We start from the raw sequence: 18,897 nt of genomic DNA, 5'->3' as shown, positions 1-18,897 counted from the left end.
CAGGGCTGAGGAAGGGGCGGGGCTTGGTGATATTGACGCAGTTCCAACACGGGTAATTCTATTAGAACTCACATACGGGACTTTTATTGATTCCTAGCTGGGACTCCTCCCTGTGGTAACTTGAATTAGCCTGTCTTAAACCAAGGCCCTCCAGCACTTCACCATTCAGTTTCTAGAAGGTGAAGTGAAAGGGCTTCAAAGCCTCACAGTCATGCAGGAATCTCCCAGAACTGACAGCAGGGGTGGACTGCTGTGCCTTCCATGCGGGTGATTTCTGTAATAACCACGTAGAGTCTTCATCTTTACTGAAAACGGCTAAAGCAGAATCTATTTCTTATTTTAATTCCTTTCAAGTTGTGATTATCACAACAATGAAGCTATCACTTTGTACAGCACATAAATCCATCACCCCACCCTGAATAAATTTAATACCATCTACAGTGGCTCTTGATCCACCCTGGAAATATCTGTACTGTAGGCAATCCTCTACTCCACCCAATATCTGATTGCAACAGGCCAAGAAAAATGTCCTCCTCACTCCTTGATATTCTTTCTCCTGCTTTAACTGTCGCTCATCACCAATCCCTCCCATAAATACAGCTTTAATCTTAGTGGTGGGAGGACTATATACACAGAAGGAAAGAAAATACAATTTTTAATTTTTTACTTTTTTATTTTTGCCAGGCATAGTTGACAGTGGGAGAGAGAGAGAGAAAGATCTTCCTTTCATCGGTTCACTCCCCTAATGGCTGCTACTGCCGGCGCTGCACTGATCCGAAGCCACGAGCCAGGTACTTCCTCCTGGTCTCCCATGTGGGTGCAGGGCTCAAGGACCTGGGCCATCCTCCACTGCACTCCCTGGCCACAGCAGAGAGCTGGACTGGAAGAGGAGCAACCGGGACTAGTACCCGGCACCCCAACCAGGACTAGAACCCAGGGTGTTGGCACCACAGGCAGAGGATTAGCCAAGTGAGCCACAGCACCAGTCGAAAATACAATTTTTAAAAAGATTTATTTATTTATTTGAAAGGCAGAGTTACAGAGAGGGGGAGAGAAAGAGAGAGAGAGAGAGTCTTCCATCTGCTGGCTCACTCCCCAAATGGCCGCAATGGCCAGCACTGAGCTGATCCAAAGCCAGGAGCCAGAAGCCTCTTCCAGGTCTCCCACGCGGGTGCAGGGGCCCAAAGTGTTGGGCCATCTTCTACTGCTTTCCCATAGCAGAGAGCTGGATCTGAAGTGGAGCAGCACTGCAGGCAGTAGCTTTACAAGGTACCCCACAGTGCCGTCCCCCCAAAATACCATTTCTTATCAAACATCAAGACAACTCTCAGCCCTTGTACGTGAAAAAGGATGCACTGAATCACCAGAGCAGTGAAGAGATGAGGCTCTTCCAGGATCCATCAATACCAACTGTGGGTGATGCAGGGGAGCTAGCTAGAGTGTGTCTGACAAGTGAGAAGGGGAAATTCTCAAGGCATGTGGGGGTCTATGGTGTGCCTCTTACCCTTTCATCCAATAAAGCTGCCCCTTCAGATACCCCTATAACTTCATGCTAATAATGAGAATTTAGACTCCCAAAACTATCTGTAAAAGTTGCTCAAGTCAGCAGCAATGTCACCATCTTTTCTTCTTCTGGTCCTTTCTTTACTTTGTGCTGAACTCTGGATACAGATCTTTGACTACCATCTGCCCTGGCCTTTCTGTACTTGGTTTAACATGTGATCTCTCTTGTGGATCCTGGAAATTTCTATCCCCAGCTTTTTAGGTCCCATATTAACTCAATTTGTCCTGTTTATGTTTGTTTCCTTTTCCTGGTCATTCTGACCAAATTATTTCTTCTCAAAATATAGAGAAAATTTTTACTTACATGGAATTTTAAAACCTGTGCCCAGACGATTTCTGGTACTCAAGACACCACTGCAGATATCCTGTTTTGTATGGAAGAAGGATTGTGTTCATTTTCTGTTCAACTTACTTAGAAAGCAGTTAAATAAAAATAGAAATAACAGTAAGAAAATATAATTCTCCAAAAATTTTCCACCAATTTTAAAAATTGATCAGTTTAAATGCTTATTAAAAACATTTTTGAAAGGAAATGTTAGTACTGTTTTTTAGAATTTACAATCATCACACTCTTTTTACTTTAAATTTGCACCTTTGTGCATCTTCCTTCAAAGAAGACATCCATGTTTTCCAATGAATTCATGTTCATGGATATTTATTTCAGTCTTATTAATCATGGTAGCAGATGGGAAACAACTTACGTGTCCATCAGGAGGAAAATGGTTAAATTAATGATAGCATATATGCCCTTTAGTATTCCTGGTAGTAGTTAAAGTGTGGATTTATGTGTGCTCTCACAGAAAGCTCATGTGTTCACTTTATTTGGTAACAGGGTGAGAGACAAAACAGCATGTACATTGTTATAAAGGTAAGTTTAAAAAATCACAACATGTTTTCCTAGCACATATATGTAAGAAAAAGTCTAGAATATGCTTAAAAATAAGAGACTCTGGAGCTGGAGTTGTGGCACAGCAGATTAAGCGGCCACCTGTGATGCCACACAAATGCCTTGGCCTGGAAATGGCGAACATTGGTCCTGTTCCTATGTCAGTAACATGGGTATTCACAAGACCCTTTATAACAAGTAGATTGGGAATGTAGTTTCTTCATGTGTCCAAGAAGGACAAAACAAGAAATCTATGGATACTGGCAATCTCTCCTACAAACTGTTACATAGTAGGTGCCCACTAAAGAAGCAACTACAAACGTTTGCTATGACAACAACCTCTTTATTCTTGTAGAATTTTCTGCAAAGGATAAAACAGCCTTAAAATTTGCCAAATTTTTTCTAGTGTCTACTGTGTTTTAGGTGTTTTCAAATGTAGTATAACGAACATTTTCTAAAAGACCATTTAAACTACTCAGCAGGGAGGGTTTGCCTCTTACCACTAAATAGCACCTTTCTCCACTGGCCTTTGTAATAACCTCCATAGATGGATAATTTTCTTTTTCCACTTAGTATCTGGTCTGAATCACAACTTTCAAGTCTCTGTTACACACCACTTGATGACCTGCCTGAACACACTCCTACAGGAGCCCTTAGGCACAACAAAATGTCAGGATTTTCCTCTGGGGCCGATAGAAAAAAAGAGTAAGAATAATGGTGAATTATTTTTTTCTTCTCTTGTCAAAGTTGACATGCTTGCCAGGAAGTCATTTTCTACATCCATAATATGCTGAAATATTGTTCCCTAAGGATGCCCAAACCAGGGCGGGTATTTTGTGCTGCTTGGAATTCCTCCATCCTATGTTGGAGTGCCTGGATTTGAGTCCAGCTTCACTCCTGATTCCAGTTTCCTGCTAATGTGCACGCTGGGAGGCAGCGGATGATAGCTTAACTGTTGCTACACATGTGGAGACCAAGATTGAGTTCCAGTCTCCTTGCTTCAGGCTGGCCCAGCCCCCAGATGTTGTAGTTATTTGATAGGTGAAGCAGTGAATGGAAGATCTCTCACTGTCTGCTCTGTCTCTTTCTGAATCTCTGCATTTCAACTCAGTGAAAATAATCATTTTTTAAGATGCTAATACCCTTATTTCTGAAACATGAATATGTTATGTTTCATGGGGAAGGACACTTTGAATGTGCAGTGATGTTATGAAATAACTTAAAATAAAGATACTATACGGAAGTATCCAGGGGAGCCCAATCATATGATAAGGGACTTACAAGCAGATAAGTTCCTATGGCTGGGAGCAGTGGAGAGTTGTAGCAGAAGTTAGAGAGACTACAAGTGGGGTGAGGATTCAAAGTGTGTGGGCCCATATGCAGAGACTGGAGAGAAGTCTTGAAAAACTATGGCAGCTAAGAGTCAGCAAGGAAATAAGGCCTCACTCTTATTACTGCAAGGAGCTGGAGTTTTCCCAATAACCCGAATCATGTCAGGGTCTGGCTCCAAAGGGACCACTAGCTCAAAGCTTGGTTTGAGCCTTGTGATACTCTGAGTACAGAATCCGACAGAACCATTCCATCCTTCATACCACAGTGAGAATAATTTGTGACAAAAGTCAGAGACAACTACAACTGCCTGGAAAGTCTACAGGGTCTGTAAGAATTCAGCCCCTGCAGACAGTTTTTGCATGTGATCTCCTCTGTCTTTTCTCCTCCAAGACAAGAGGCTGCCTTTGGTTTTTGTCACTTCCTTACACTCCTTTATTAGTATATGAATTCGGCAGCAAGATTGAAAAGGTCATCAGACTAAAACCACCTTGCTTTGAATTGTATCTGCTTTCTAAAGCCTCCTCTCTACTTCAGGATTATATCTGTATTTGGAGATTTAATAGCAATAGATTTTGTACTGAGTCAGACTCTCCCAACTAGCAGATCTGAGAACACTTTGAGAGTGTTGTGGAGGCACCCAGGGAGCTGAAGAGGTCTCTAAGCTGCAGTGTTTGGGTGAAAAATTATGAAAGGGAATGTGGTTTTTAGAGAGGTTCCACAGTAAGAGATGGCACTGCCTGGGAGTTGCAAGCCTCTATGATAGGGATAGGGCAGGTGAGTATGGGCTGTTTTTTTCTTCTGTGTGTGGCTGCAGGCTCCAGTTGAGGGCACATCAGGGAAGACCCAGGGAAGTGTGTGTAATGCAGGAAGCTACTGGGACTGCACATGTGTGTGTTGGGACCAGGGCAGAATCAGATCTCAATCCCAGGGCTAGGGGCAAGAAGACCTCAGGCAAACAAGGCCCTCCAGAAGTTCCAAGTTGTGTTGGATTCTCACTTGTACCTTCCTTCTTCAGGAGTGCTTTTGGTACTTGAGCATGCGATCATTCTGTTTTTCCCTCAGAGACACTGGGGAGTAGTCAGAAGAGAAATGAATTAATAGATCCAAGATCCACCTCAGACTAAGAGGAGAGGAAAAATGTGGGGTGTAGGGAAATTCACCTCAGCACTGTCTCTTAGAAACCATATACATTTGAGAAAATTTCCATGTTGTTTTATAGAAAGGTTTATATATGTATGTATGTATGCATTTATGTTTGTATTTGAAAGGCAGAGTTAGGGAGAGAGAAAGAAGCTGTCCCATCTGCTGGTTCACTCCCCAAACGCCTGCAACAGGTGGGGCTGGGCTACATTGAAGCCAGCATCCTGGAATTCCATCCAGGTCTCCCATGTATGTGGCATGGACCCAAATAATTGGGCCAACCTCCACTGCTTTCCCAGGCGCATTAGCAGGTAACTGGGTTGGAAGTGGAACAGCTAGGATTGGAACTGGCTCTCACCTGGGATGCTGGCATTACAGGTGGCAGCTTAACACGCTGTGCCACAATGCCAGCCCCAGAAAATCACAAAGTTCTATAAGCCCTATGTTCTGTCTGTGACATGGGCTCAATTTAGTCATGTTGCTTCGTGGTTTATGTACACTTCATGAAATCTGACTGTTATAATGTAAGTCACCTGGAACAATGTTGGAATATATTGGGTCTTTGACAATCAGCAGTTATTACTATTATTTTTTTTTATCACAGACAGTATGAATCTCCCTTCTTGGAAAGTTTTAATTTATTTTTTATCCTAGAGATGTTGAGAATATGCAGCCCTCTAGGACATGACACACCAAATCTGCCAAAATCCTTCTTGGAAAATTAATTTACTTACTAAGAAACATTTTGAGAAACACACGTACGTGTGTGGGGGGGCATGGAAGCATCTTTTTCAACTGGATGCAACTCAAGGCTCCCAGAAAATGTGTCAAGGAAGCCCTCATTGACTCTCATCAAAACATCTGTACTTTGCTTTGACTTTGCCAAATTACACTCAAGATCACCTAATTTAAACCCTATTAATGGAATGGGTTCTGCTGTAGTTTGAATGAGTGCCCCCAAAAAACCGTGTGTTAGAAACTTTATCTCTAGTTTAGGGAGATTGTTAGACTATAGGGGTTCTTTTTTTTTTTTTTTTTTTTTTTTTTTTCTGCCTTCATTAATGGATTAATATTATTGTGGGAGTAAGTTTGTTTTAAAGCAGTGAGTTCAGTTCTCTCTCTCTCTCTCTCTTTCTCTCTCTCTTTTTTCCCTGCCCACCCCACCCCCTCGATGCCCTATGATCTTTGCCATGGAATAATCCAGCAAAATCATCCTTGGCAGATCCAGTACTTTGACCTTGGAATTCCCAGCCCCCATGGCTGTGAGAAACAGATTTCTTTTTTCTTTTCTTTTCTTTTCTTTTCTTTTCTTTTCTTTTCTTTTCTTTTCTTTTCTTTTCTTTTCTCTTTTCTTTTCTTTTTTCTTTTCTTTCTTCTTTCTTCTTTTTTTTTTTTTGACAGGCAGAGTGGACAGTGAGAGAGAGAGACAGAGAGAAAGGTCTTCCTTTGCCGTTGGTTCACCCTCCAATGGCCGCCGTGGCCGGCGTGCTGGGGCCAGCGCACCGCGCTGATCTGATGGCAGGAGCCAGGTGCTTATCCTGGTCTTCCATGGGGTGCAGGGCCCAAGCACTTGGGCCATCCTCCACTGCACTCCCTGGCCATAGCAGAGAGCTGGCCTGGAAGAGGGGCAACCGGGACAGAATCTGGCGCCCCGACCGGGACTAGAACCCGGTGTGCCAGCGCCACAAGGCGGAGGATTAGCCTAGTGAGCCACGGCGCCGGCGAAACAGATTTCTTTATGAGTTACCCAATCCCTGATATTCAATTATAGCAGCACAAAATGGACTAAGACAAACTTTGTGTTTCTTAGGCTTCTGAGTATTGCACGTCAAGATAGGATGACCCTTAGTTCTCAGAAATTTGATGGAGATGATGTGTTTAAGACACATATTTGGGGCCAGCGCTGTGAAGCAGTGGGTTAAAGCCCTGGCCTACAGTGCCGGCATCGCATATGGGTGCCCGTTCGAGTTCCGGCAGCCGCTCCATTTCCAATCCAGCGCTCTGCTATGGCCTGGGAAAGCAGTAGAAGATGGTCCAAGTCCTTGGGCCCCTGCACCCATGTGGGAGACCCGGAAGAAGCTCCTGGCTCCTGGCTTCAGATCAGCTCAGCTCTGGCCTTGGCAGTCATTTGGGGAGTGAACCAGCGGATGGAAGACCCCTCTCTCTCTCTGGCTCTACCTCTCTCTGTTAACTCTTTCAAATAAATAAACTCAATCTTTAAAAAATGAGACACATAGTTTGTGTGGAGTGTGTTCAGGGGGAGCACAAAATACCTTCATGCCTCTGGTGAAAATTTCTACCTGGTTTATCCGTTATCACAAACAACTTCTATAAGTAGTTTTCTTTTTTTAAAAGTATTTAAAATTTATTTTAAAGACAGAGAGAAAGAAAAAGAGAAAGAGAAAGAGAAAGAGAAAGAGAAAGAGAGAGAGAGAGAGAGAGAGAGAAAGAGAGAGACTCCCATCTGCTGATTCATTTCCTAAGTGCTACAAGAGCTAAGGCTGGCCCAGCCAGGAGCCAGGAACCTGGAACTCAATCCAGGTCTCCCACATGGGTGGCAGAGACCCAAGTACTTGAATCATCATATGCTACCACCTAGGGTGCACATTAGCAAGAAGCTTGACTTGGGAGTGGTGGTGCCTGTTTGTTTTCTGGCTGCTCCACTTCCAATCCACCTCCATGCTAATGCACCTGGGAAAGCAGCAGCAAATGACCCAAGTACCTGGGCGCTTGCCACCATGGAGGAGACCTGATTGGAGTTCCAGGCTCCTGGCTTCCAGCTGGCCCAGCCCCAGCCATTGGAGCCATAGGAGCCATTTGCTGAGTGAACCAGCAGATCAAATATCTCTCTGTCTGTCCCCCACCCTCTCTGTAACTCTTTCAGATAAATAAATAAATAAATATTTAAAAAGTAAAAAAAAAAAATCAACTCACACTGAAGGACTTGTAGTTTCCCATCGCCCTAAACCTCTCTGCCTCAAGGCATTTACACCAGATGTTTTTATTTAGACATCCCTTCTGCAACCTGCTTACTCGGTCTTCTGATTTGTCCTTTAGATCTTAGGATATATCATATTCTTTATATAAAATAATATTACATCCTGCCATTCTTACTACCAGTACAAAGGTTTCCAAAAAACAAACACTAGAATAATGTTTGGGGAATAAATGAACCAGTATGCAAGATGCCTAATTTGTTACAACACAATGAATCCTATATTTTTGTATGACCTATGCATATCAAAGTATATATCTGTTAATTTCACAGAATCATAGAATTAAGGGGAATAGAGACTACAATAATTAGCTTTTACCTTTCTTCTCTGTTTCATGACCCCAGATATCACACTATTGAGTTATTTTGTTTCCAAAGAAATGCCTAATTCATTTTCACACTATCTTGTTACAAACCACTAAATAAGATAGTTTCCCAATTTGATTCACAAAATAATAAATCACTCTCAAATCTCATATGCAGAAAAAATTTTGAGCATTGTCATTCATAAGCTTGGATTCTGGAGCTACTATTAAAGGGAGTAATATCTTTTAAAAATTATCCAAGGCTACCACATAGAACATGAGAACAAACATGTTATAGACTATGCTGTCCCCAGCCCCACCTTGAACTTCTGCTGCTTAGAATATGCATGACTCTTTTCAACCACAAAGTGAAGAATCTGTCTCAGACTTTATTAGGGGTTAGAGGTGCTTCCAGGCATGGCTGTGGAACGTGCATTGGCTCTCTCACTAACGCGAGCTCTGGCTGCAATTCTAGCTTGGGCTCTCTCTTCCTCATCTCTTAAAGCCTCTTCATGCTCGGATACAAAGGCACTGGGAACTGTACTGTGGATCTTGGCTAAAAATTCTAGGACTTTCATTTTGCTTGTTTCAGCATGAGCTCTTGGACCCCACAGGAATTCATAGCGTGGAGGATCACTATGGGGCACCTGCCGGTACTCCAGGTACTTTTCTTTCACCAAGTCTTTGGTGATGAGCTTCCTAGGGTCTCCATAGACAAAGTGCACACTCCCATCATATAGCCCCATCATATTTAGCACTTCCCAGATTTTCTCCTCAGTGGCACAATTGCCATTTGTAAAGATCACACCCAGAATTGTCATCAGCAGGCCAGTCTTGGGGACTCTTATTTCATCACTCAAACTCACATCACAATTTGATTCCAATTTGTTGATGAGCACATAGATATGCTTGTTGGGGTCCACTTCCTTCAAGTCAAGGCCAAATATCAGCTCCAGGTGGTCAGAAGCTTTTCTCAGGATCTCATGGAACTGGTTCCTGTATACTTGGATTATGTTTTTCAGCATTTCTGCCTTACTAATTGGCTCTTTCATTTGATACTTGTACAGCAAGTAATGCACCAGCATAACTACCTTCTCATCTACAGGGCCGTTGGGGAAATTCTCCATGGCTGATGGGCTTTGTGTGGACCCTGGCCTTGCGGTGTTTTCATTTGATCTTGTAGCTGGAGCAGCTGCAGCAGTAGTGGTGGGGAATGTGACTGTCTTAGGGCCTTGGGGGTTGCTAAGTGTTCCAGTAAGTGAACTCTGGGGAATATCATTGGAATGAGCAGATGAAGAGGGGGAATACTCAGATCTTTGAGCATCCACCAGATTTTGGGGATCTTTTTGGGCCTGACGGCGTTTTTCCCGGGCACGGAGTTTACTCTTCTGCCCTCTAGGCATGATGAGTCTGTTCAGGTGCAGCAGACAAAACAGCAGGTGAACCAGTGACCTGGGGGAGAGAGAAGGAGACGGTGTGCGCCTACTCACCAAAAGGACAGCACTTTGGCTTTATCCATGGCTCTTCTGCAAGTTTTCTTGTATCCACTACTCAAGGAATGCACAAGGTCTTATTCTCTGCTCTGCTTGTGCCCTGACTACCCTGTGAAATAGCAGGGTGTGTATTTTACTGCTAACTGTCAGATCTGCTAGGGGCTTACAAGGGTAATGACAGCAAGGTCTGGCAGGTCTAGGCTTTGTGGAAGTCCCTTTGCTATTGGGTAGGGAGATTTCTCTTAATTCACATTCAGGACCATCATCTTGGTTTCTGTAAGGTTCTGAATCCTTCTACTTTGCTGTTCTGAAATTGATCCCTCATTTCAACACCCCCATCTTCCTTTTATCCTGGAGGAGAAACTCATCTTACCACATCTGCCTGGGGCACCTGGGATGACAGAAGATGAAGGATAAAAATAAAGAGACTCTATTTTTTTAAGATTTATCTATTGATTTAAATGGCAGAGTGACAGAGAGGAAGAGAGTGAGAGAGCAAGAGAGCGAGAGAGAGATATCCACATGCTGGTTCACTCCCCAAATGGCTGCAAACGGCTGGGGTGGTGCCAGAAAACCAGGAGCTTGGAACTGCAACCAGGTCTCCTACATAGTGGCAGGGGCCCAGGCACTTGGGCCATCTTCTGCTGCATTCCCAGGAGCATCAGCAGGGAGGTGGATTGGAAGTGGAGCAGCTGGGACTGTAACCAGTGCTCATATGGTCACTGGTGGTGGAGGCAGCGATTGAACTGGCTGCGCCACAATGCTGACCTGAGTCCCTGTTTATTCCTCAGTATTTGAGGTTCTCATTCTTCCTTCAGGGCCCCCTCCTTGATATCTGATGAGGCCTGGGACTACACCTTCTGCTGACCTGAGGCTTATCTCATCAGAGAAAGATCCTCACATCCCTGAGATCCCAAAGGAAGACATTAGAGACACCTCCACTCCACATATCTACCCCTGAATCACTCAGGGTTGACAGTGTAGATGGGACACAGTGCCTGCCCCTCTTGACCTTGAGAGGATGATTCCCTCTGAACTCAGGATCCTCCCCTTTGGTACTCTTGTACTACGGTGTCTGGGACTCCTTTTCTGCTGGCCTGAAACTGACACTCTAGTCTAACAGCCTCATATCCCTGAGCTCTCACCAGAACAACTTGGAGAATGCTTCATCGGGCCATCTCTGCCAGGGTCTATCAGGAATCCGTAGGGTCCCCTATCTTCTGGGGGACCCTACACTTAATATTTATATATTACTTGCCTTTCAAGACCGGGAAATAATTCCTTTGACAGCCAAAAGCCCTTCACTTTTCTGGGAGGTTGGTAACAGAATTCAGAATGTGTCACATTCGGCCACTCCCACCCGAGACCTCCCTAGGTCCTTGGCAGGGGCGGGACTCTGTACAAACCCTTCTCTTTTGTGGGGTGAGGGGCTCCCTCATATCTCAGGGTCCTTACCTTCGCTTCTGTTAAAGCTTGAGACTCTTCCATCTGCTGGCCTGTGGCTGTACTGCTGTACTTTTCTTAAATCTCTTTGCCCCGGGTCTGCTACCGCTGACCGCAGGGGCGGGACTCTGTGGGACCCTCACGCTGGGTCAGGGAACACCCTGACACCTCATAAAGGGTCCTTTACCCTCTGGCAGGGCTTGGGACTCCTCCCCCTGCCAACTTAGCACTGCCCCTTCTCACTCTGTGATTCGCTTTCCTGAAACGCCAAAGGCGGAACTCAGGGTAGGTTTTATCTGGCCACGCCCACCAACGGCCTTTTAGGTCAGACAAGCTTGAATTCCATTCCGTGAGGCTCTTCCGGGTTGGGGTAGGGGATTCCCTCAGATATTATTCAGGATCAGCTGTTACTGCTTGAAGGCCTGGGAGCCTCCCCAACTTTGCTATCTGACAAGGAAACCTATCTCTGAATCCTTGAAATCCAAAGAGTGTTACTTGAGATACTTCCTATCCAAGGTCCCCCAGGGTTTACACAGGGGATGGGATTCTATTGGCCTTCTCTCTTCTGATATAGGGGGTACCTTCAAATCTCACTTTGTTAAGGTTTTTACTGTAATTTCGGGCAGTGTCTGCAACTCATTCCTGAAACTCTCTGCTGACCTGATGTTCCACGCTACTCAAATCATTGTCTTAGCTTCTCTGACAACTCAGAGGCAGGAGTTGGGGAAGCTAATTTACGCCAGCCCTATATGAGGCCTCTCAGGGCTGAGAGGAGGAATGAAGCTCTCTTATGTGGTGGCCTCTGTCGTGTGAGAGTGGGAAACTCTGACAGAACTTGCATAGATGTCTTTCATTGACACATGAGTGGGAGATGTGGGACGACTCCTTCTCCTGATCTAAGTCAGCCAGCCTTAAACCAAGGTCATCCTTTCCAGCCACTCCACCCTTTAATCCTCCATTCCCAGTCTCCAGGGATGATATCAGGAGGTGCTCCGGTCAGATCTGCAGGCATGGGGTTAGAAGTGCTAGCAGCGGTCGTGGGCTCTGGGCTGGACCCCCTGCTCTGGGGTGGGTGATTCTCTCAGAACATCCTAAGAGTCTTGGCCTACACTTCTTTTGGACTCTGGGATCCCCGTTCTCTGTGGGCCTGAAGATGACATGTGAGCCAACACTCTCACCTCACAGTGAAAGAAGACGCAAATTTTACTACTATCATGTACTACCTTCAGGCACGCCTAGTATATAATCCTTTAAAAAAATTTTCATTTCAATTAAGTCAGGGTTCTAGCAATTATAAAGACAGAGATTTTGGGGCTGGGGTTGTGGCACAGTGGGTTAAGCCACTGCGTGCGATGTCAGCAACCTGTGTGAGCGCTGGTTCAAGTCCTGGCTGTTCCGTTTCCAATCCAGCTCCCTACTAATGTGCCTGGGAAAGCAGCAGAAGATGGTTCAAGTGTTTGGGCCACTGCCGCCCGTGTGGAAGAACCACATGGAGTTTCAGGCTCCTGGCTTCAGCCTGGCCAGGCCCAGCCCTGGGGATTGTGGCCATTTGGGGAGTGAACCAGCAGATGGAAGATTTTTCTCACTCTCTCTCTCCCTCCACTCCTCCCTCCCTCCTCCCCTCTCTTTTTCTCTCTTCCCCCCTTCAAATAAATACGAATTTAAAAAGAGATTTGGGTTTGTGATTCCCCTGCCCCTAACCAACTGAACAATGAATTGCACCATCTGCAATGGTACTCCAACCAGCTTGGAAATGTTTGCATTGAAGATAGGCCCCCTCAACCAGACACAACCACAGAAAATCCACTCATTATTCTGCAAAGAATTCAGGACTAATGAGAGGCAGTCTGAGCTGCAGAAAATGGCAGGATCTTTGATCAAGGTAGAGATAATTAGCCTCAGGGAATTCTTCCTCAAGTCTCCCAGTCCTTGCAGCTGCCTATTCCCCTCTAGCCTTCACTGGTACTGCTCTTCCTCTTTTACCCATTGTTCATCACCAATCCCTCCCACATGCACAATCTCAATCTTAGTGAAGGGAAGGCCACATACACAGAAGGAAAAGTACCATTTCTTACCAAACAGCAGCACAGCCCTCAGTCCTGGTACATGAAAAAGGATGCACAGATCACCAGAGCAGTGAAGAAATCCATTAACACCAACTGTGGGTGATGCAGGAGAGCTAGCTAGAGTCGGTCTGACAAGCGGGAAGTGGAGATTCTAAGAGCATGTGGGGTCTATGGTGTGCCTCTGGTCCTCTCATCCAATAAATCTGCCCCTGCAGATAATCCTACAACTTCTTGCTCATAATGAGGATTCAGAGAGTCCCAAGCCTTTTCATAAAAGTTTTCCAGTGTGCCACCAGTGCCCCTATCTTTCCTTCTGGTCCCTTCTTTACCTTGTGCTGAAATCTGAATACAGATCTCTGCCCTGTGCTCTCTGGACTTGACCTCTCATGGATTCTGGAGGCTGTGCTATCCCTGGTCCTCCTGATGTCCCTCATTAGCTGAGTTTGTCTTGTATAAGCTTGTTTTCTTCACCTGGTCATTCTGACCAAATTCTTCCTTCTCAAAGTAAACAGAAATGTTTTACTGACATGCCAGAATTTTAAAGCATGCACCAAGAGCAATCCTGGTTCTTGAGACACCACTGCAGGTATCTTGCTTTGTATGGATGTAGGATTGTGTTATCTTTTCTGTTCAACCTACTTAAAAAATGAAGAAATATAAATGAAAATAACAATGAGACAATATATTTTCAATCAAGTTTCACCAGAATTTAAAAGATTGATAAAATGCCCCCCAAGAGTTTAATTTATTCACACACATTAATATGTGAAAATAAAAATTGGCACAGCACTATTGTAAAAGAATAGCAACAATATTCATAAAATTTATAATCATCAGTCTTTCCACTTTAATTCAATTTTCACTTTTCTAATCTTTCCTAAAACATGCAAGGTTGTCTACGAATTAATGTTCTTTCATGCAGGTAATAATTCTATTAATCATACCAACAAATGGGAAACAACTTGTGTGTCCATCAGAAGATTGGTTCTGTTTATTATGGCTCCTATATACTTTAGAATTTTAGGGAATAGCTGAAAGAGTAAGGTGTGTCTATATATGTGTGATAGAAAGATTCTTTTTTCAGATTTATTTGAAAAGCAGAGAGAGAGAGAGATTTTCCAACTGCTGGTTCACTCCTCAAATGGCTGCAATGGCCGGGGCTGGCCCAGGCTGAAGTCAGGAGCCTGGGACTCCATCTTGGGGCTCCCATGTGGGTGGCAGGAGACCAAGCAAGCATTTACAGAATCTTTAGCTGCTTTCCCTGGGAGCATTATCAGGGAGCTGGATCAGAAGCCGGAGCAGCCAGTACTCACTGATGAACAAAGACATAAGCCTCAGCCATTCTTGCTCATTGCCCAAAAGAGAGGTAGCATTGGAATTTATTCCTTGCCCTTGAATCTCAATTGGGTCTCACACCCTATTGTCTTTACACCCTACCTCCACATTCCCATTCTTCCCCAGTTGGGAGGCCCAGTGGCCATATGAAAAACCAACTCTGAGGAATTCCCCTCCTCCTGCTGCCCCCTACCCCCACCCCCACCCCTAGCCCTCCTAAGATATAAAAAGGGGTGGCCCTTGGGGCCAGGGCCTCCTGCTGTGTGTTCTGTCAATGTGCACACTGGCAGTTGGTCACTCACCTCTGCAGATTTATTTTCTCTGAATAAATTTGGTCTGGCTGTACATTCATATTCTATTCCCTATCTGTTCTATGTCTCTTTTCCTAACACTCACCATCATTCCAGTCTGAGATGGCAGTGCTGCAGGTCCCCTCCCTGAAGGATTCTGAATTCATGTTATTCAGTGACAAGGATAAGAAGCAGACAAATATGTACAGTTGTTAATTTGTGGTAACTACTCACAATGCATTTTGCTAGCACATGTATGTAATAGAAACCCTAGAATACATTTTAAAATGCTGCATGCAAGATACTTTAATATGACTACCTTTGAGGAGGGACTGCATTTTGGAGGAACATAGTAAGAAGGAAGAATTGAGATTGTTTTGTATTGTTGGACTCTTTTGTGACAACAAGAATATTTGTAATTAAAATCTTTCATTAAGGCCGGCGCCGCGGCTCAATAGGCTAATCCTCCACCTTGCGGCGCTGGCACACCAGGTTCTAGTCCCGGTCCGGGCGCTAGATTCTGTCCCGTTTGCCCCTCTTCCAGGCCAGCTCTCTGCTGTGGCCAGGGAGTGCAGTGGAGGATGGCCCATGTGCTTGGGCCCTGCACCCCATGGGAGATCAGGATAAGTACCTGGCTCCTGCCATCGGATCAGCGCGATGCGCTGGCCGCAGCACGCCAGCCGCGGTGGCCATTGGAGGGTGAACCAAGGGCAAAGGAAGACCTTTCTCTCTGTCTCTCTCTCTCACTGTCCACTCTGCCTGTCAAAAAAATAAAAATAAAAAAATAATAAAATAAAAAAACTTTCATTAAGACTAGCAATAAAATAGTAGCTGTGTACTATATAAATAAAGTTCATATAAGATGTAATGGAAAAAAAAGCCTGAAATCTGAATGGCTTAACAGTCAAATTTTATCTCTTATGCAAGTTAAATATTCTGTGGATTGGCAGAGGGTCTCTGCTGTAAGGTGACCCAGAGATCTAAGCTGTTTTCATTACATAGCTTCATATTTCAGCACAGGTTCTTCATGATTGCTGCTGAATGAAACAGAAAGAATGGATGTTGCAGAAAGATGGAGATAAGCCACCACCTTCTATACTGGCATCCCACATGGGCACCAGTTCAAGTCCCAGCTGCTCCATTTCCAATCCAACTCCCTGCTAATGTGCCTGGGAAAGCAGCAGAAGATGGCCCAAGTGCTTGGACCCCTGTATCCATGTAGGAGACAAGGAAGAAACTCCTAGCTCCTGGCTTCATTCTAGCCCAGCCATAGCCATTGCTGCCATTTGGGTAGTAAACCAGCAGAAGTAAGATTCTCTTTCCCTCTCCCTCTCCCTCTCCCTCTCCCTCTCCCTCTCCCTCTCCCTCTCCCTCTCCCTCTCCCTCTCCCTCTTTCTCTCAACTCTGCTTTTCAAATAAATAAATAAATCTTTAAAATAAAAAGTTACTCTTGTTATGACAATAGCTTTCTTAGCTCTTTGAGGAGTTTCTTAGACTATCAAGTAACCTTTCTATTCAACAGTGTTTTCTAGGGCCTATAGATGACAGGAGTTTTCAAATCCAAGATCGTTTTTTTAAATGATATTATGAATCTCAACAGGGAGGGTTGACTCTTCAGTCAGTAGCATCTCTCTGCATTGAACTTTTCAATAGTCTATAATCTCAATAGGCAGACATTTCTTTGTTCTGTTGGAGCATATACAAAATCACAACTTGTGAGTCTTTGCCCCACTCCCCAGTGAACAAACACAAACACTTTAGCAGGTGCTCTTGGGCACCAAGTTAGTTACCTCGGAGAGATACAGACAAGAGTCAGGAGAATTATGGTGATGATTACTTTCTCTTTTCTTAGAAAAGCTGGCATATCTGCCAGAGAGACATTTTTTAAATATTTATTTATTTGAAAGGCAGAGTTACAGAGAGAGATATCTTCCATCTACTGCTTCACTCTCTAAATGGCCTCAATGGCAGGAGCTGGAGCCAGGAGCCAGGAGCTTCTTCCAGGTCTCCCACATAGGTGCAGGAGCCCAAGCACTCAGGCCATCTTCTACTGGTTTACCAGGTGCATTACCAGGGAGCTGGATCGGAAGTAGAGCAGCTAGGGCCATATGGTATGCCAGAGCTGCAGACAGCAGCTTTACCTGCTACACCACAATTGCAAGGAATTTAAAAATTTTTTTATTTATTTATTTCTCTGCTACTTGAAAGAGGGAGAGAGAGAGAGAGAGAGAGAGGGAGAGAGAGAGATTGAGATTGGAAATTCCATCCACTGGTTTATTTCCCAAATGCCCGCAATATCCAGGATTGGACCAGGCCAAAGCCTGGAGCCAGAAACCACATGCAGATCTTCCACACAGAGGGAAAGAGCCCAAGCACTTGAGCTATCATTTGCTGCCTTCTGAAGATGCATTAGCAAGAAGCTGGATTGGAACCATAGGTGCTTGGACTGGAATTGGCACTACAATATGGGATACAGGTGTCCAAACAGGGGCTTGACCCCCTGTGCTAAGACATCTGCCCCGTTCCCATCAGGGAATGAAGGTTATTCTGGGACTTCTTTGCCACAGGGAGCAGGTAGAGCCTTTATGGAAGGAAGTAGGCAAGAGCTAGACAGCAGCTCCAGATCCAGATTTGGGCACAAGGGCCCACTGGCCAGACTCAAGCAAACAGCAGAGTAATTTGTGAATTGCTGAGTGTAGGGTATGTGCCAACTGGGCACTGACTGGAGACATTGTGGAGCAGTAAGAAGAGAAATGAATCAAAAGAGGGCATTTGCCTCATGAAAGAAGGAATGGCACAATGTGAACTCTAAGCAAATTCAGACCAGGCTTCTAATTCTGACACTTAGGATTCAAGGGAAATCAGAAAAAACGCAAAAATCTATGGGGCTTTGTGAAGTGAGCTGGAGAAGGCCTGTCATCAAGGATTCCTGGGGTGTACAATATAAGAATGTTCCTGGCACAGTGCCTGGAATTTATGGCATCTTTAATAATTGGCAATTATTACTGTGTCATTTTGACCTCAGAACCTACCAAAATCTGCTCTGTGACTTTTTAAAAACAAAAATATGTCAGAGAATATGTAGCACTCTATGATATGGCACACAGATCAGCCAAAACATTGCTTATAAAATAAAACTAAGTTATATACTATATATAACTTTTTGAGGATATGTTATTTATAATGAGTATGGGCTACAAGAATTTGTGTCACCTTCCCAACACTTCACCCCTTCAAGTTTCCTCACCTCACAATCTATATGTACATTATCTTCCAGAAAAGTTCCTGTCCAAGGAGTACACCTGGGGTGTGGAACACTACATCCAAAAGCCATAACAATACTACAAGTTACAACAACAATCTATAAGAGATAATATAGACTAACCCAAACCTGATTGGCTTTTATTTACTATTCCTGGACTAAGGTCTTCGCATGAGTCTAAGTGTGGTTTCATAACCAAGTCCAGTGTGGTCAGTGGCTATGGCTACCTTTCAAGGCAAAGCCAGCAGGCAACTCAGTGCATACCCAACAAGCTGATTGGTTGGTCACCACTGCAAAGGTATCCAGTCCATCAGGATATTTGTAGCCATCGGGCTGTATCCATCTGCTTGGGGCAGAAGTCCAATAAAGTCTATTTGCTACCTCTCAAGAGGTGACTCTAGATGGCTCAGCAAAATGAATATAATTGCTTTCAAATCTGTAAAAGAGTCACAAGTTAATCCTATTAAATCATGACATAAGGTGGTGCTGTGCCATTGCCACAAGGCTGACTGCTTAACCAGTGACAACCATTGCTTTGGGTTTAGCCCCAAGAACAGGATTTTGTCCAGCCCTATATTCCATAAGTGGGTGAACTCAGAAGTCTTGAACAACTTCAGAGGTATAGTATTGTCCTCACCACCAGAGGACTCAATCATTACAATTGCCAGGTTGTCTCCAGCACTGGATGTAGCCAAGGGTCGGTGACCCCTCCTCCCAGAACACAGAGGACAATTTCTTCCATCTCTACCTCCCATCAGCTGTATGGCCTTTTCTCCATCTCCCACCA

At 44.4% G+C, this 18,897-nt stretch overlaps 1 protein-coding gene across 1 annotated transcript; it reads right to left on the bottom strand.

Annotated features, from left to right (window-relative positions):
- Positions 1-8,590: 8,590 nt before the first annotated feature.
- LOC100351786 (melanoma-associated antigen B10) lies at positions 8,591-11,412 on the bottom strand. The gene is made up of 2 exons (XM_008272477.4): positions 11,170-11,412; positions 8,591-9,673 (listed from the first exon to the last, which is right to left on the bottom strand). Exon 2 carries the CDS (start codon positions 9,622-9,624, stop codon positions 8,614-8,616), a length of 1,011 nt encoding a protein of 336 aa, XP_008270699.1. The 5' UTR covers positions 9,625-9,673; positions 11,170-11,412; the 3' UTR covers positions 8,591-8,613.
- Positions 11,413-18,897: the final 7,485 nt, after the last annotated feature.

This window comes from Oryctolagus cuniculus, chromosome X (genome assembly GCF_051225735.1).
Source record: "Oryctolagus cuniculus isolate XC-2025 breed Fujian yellow rabbit chromosome X, ASM5122573v1, whole genome shotgun sequence".
Taxonomy (NCBI): Eukaryota; Metazoa; Chordata; class Mammalia; order Lagomorpha; family Leporidae; genus Oryctolagus; species Oryctolagus cuniculus.
This window is presented reverse-complemented; position numbering and strand designations above follow the sequence as displayed.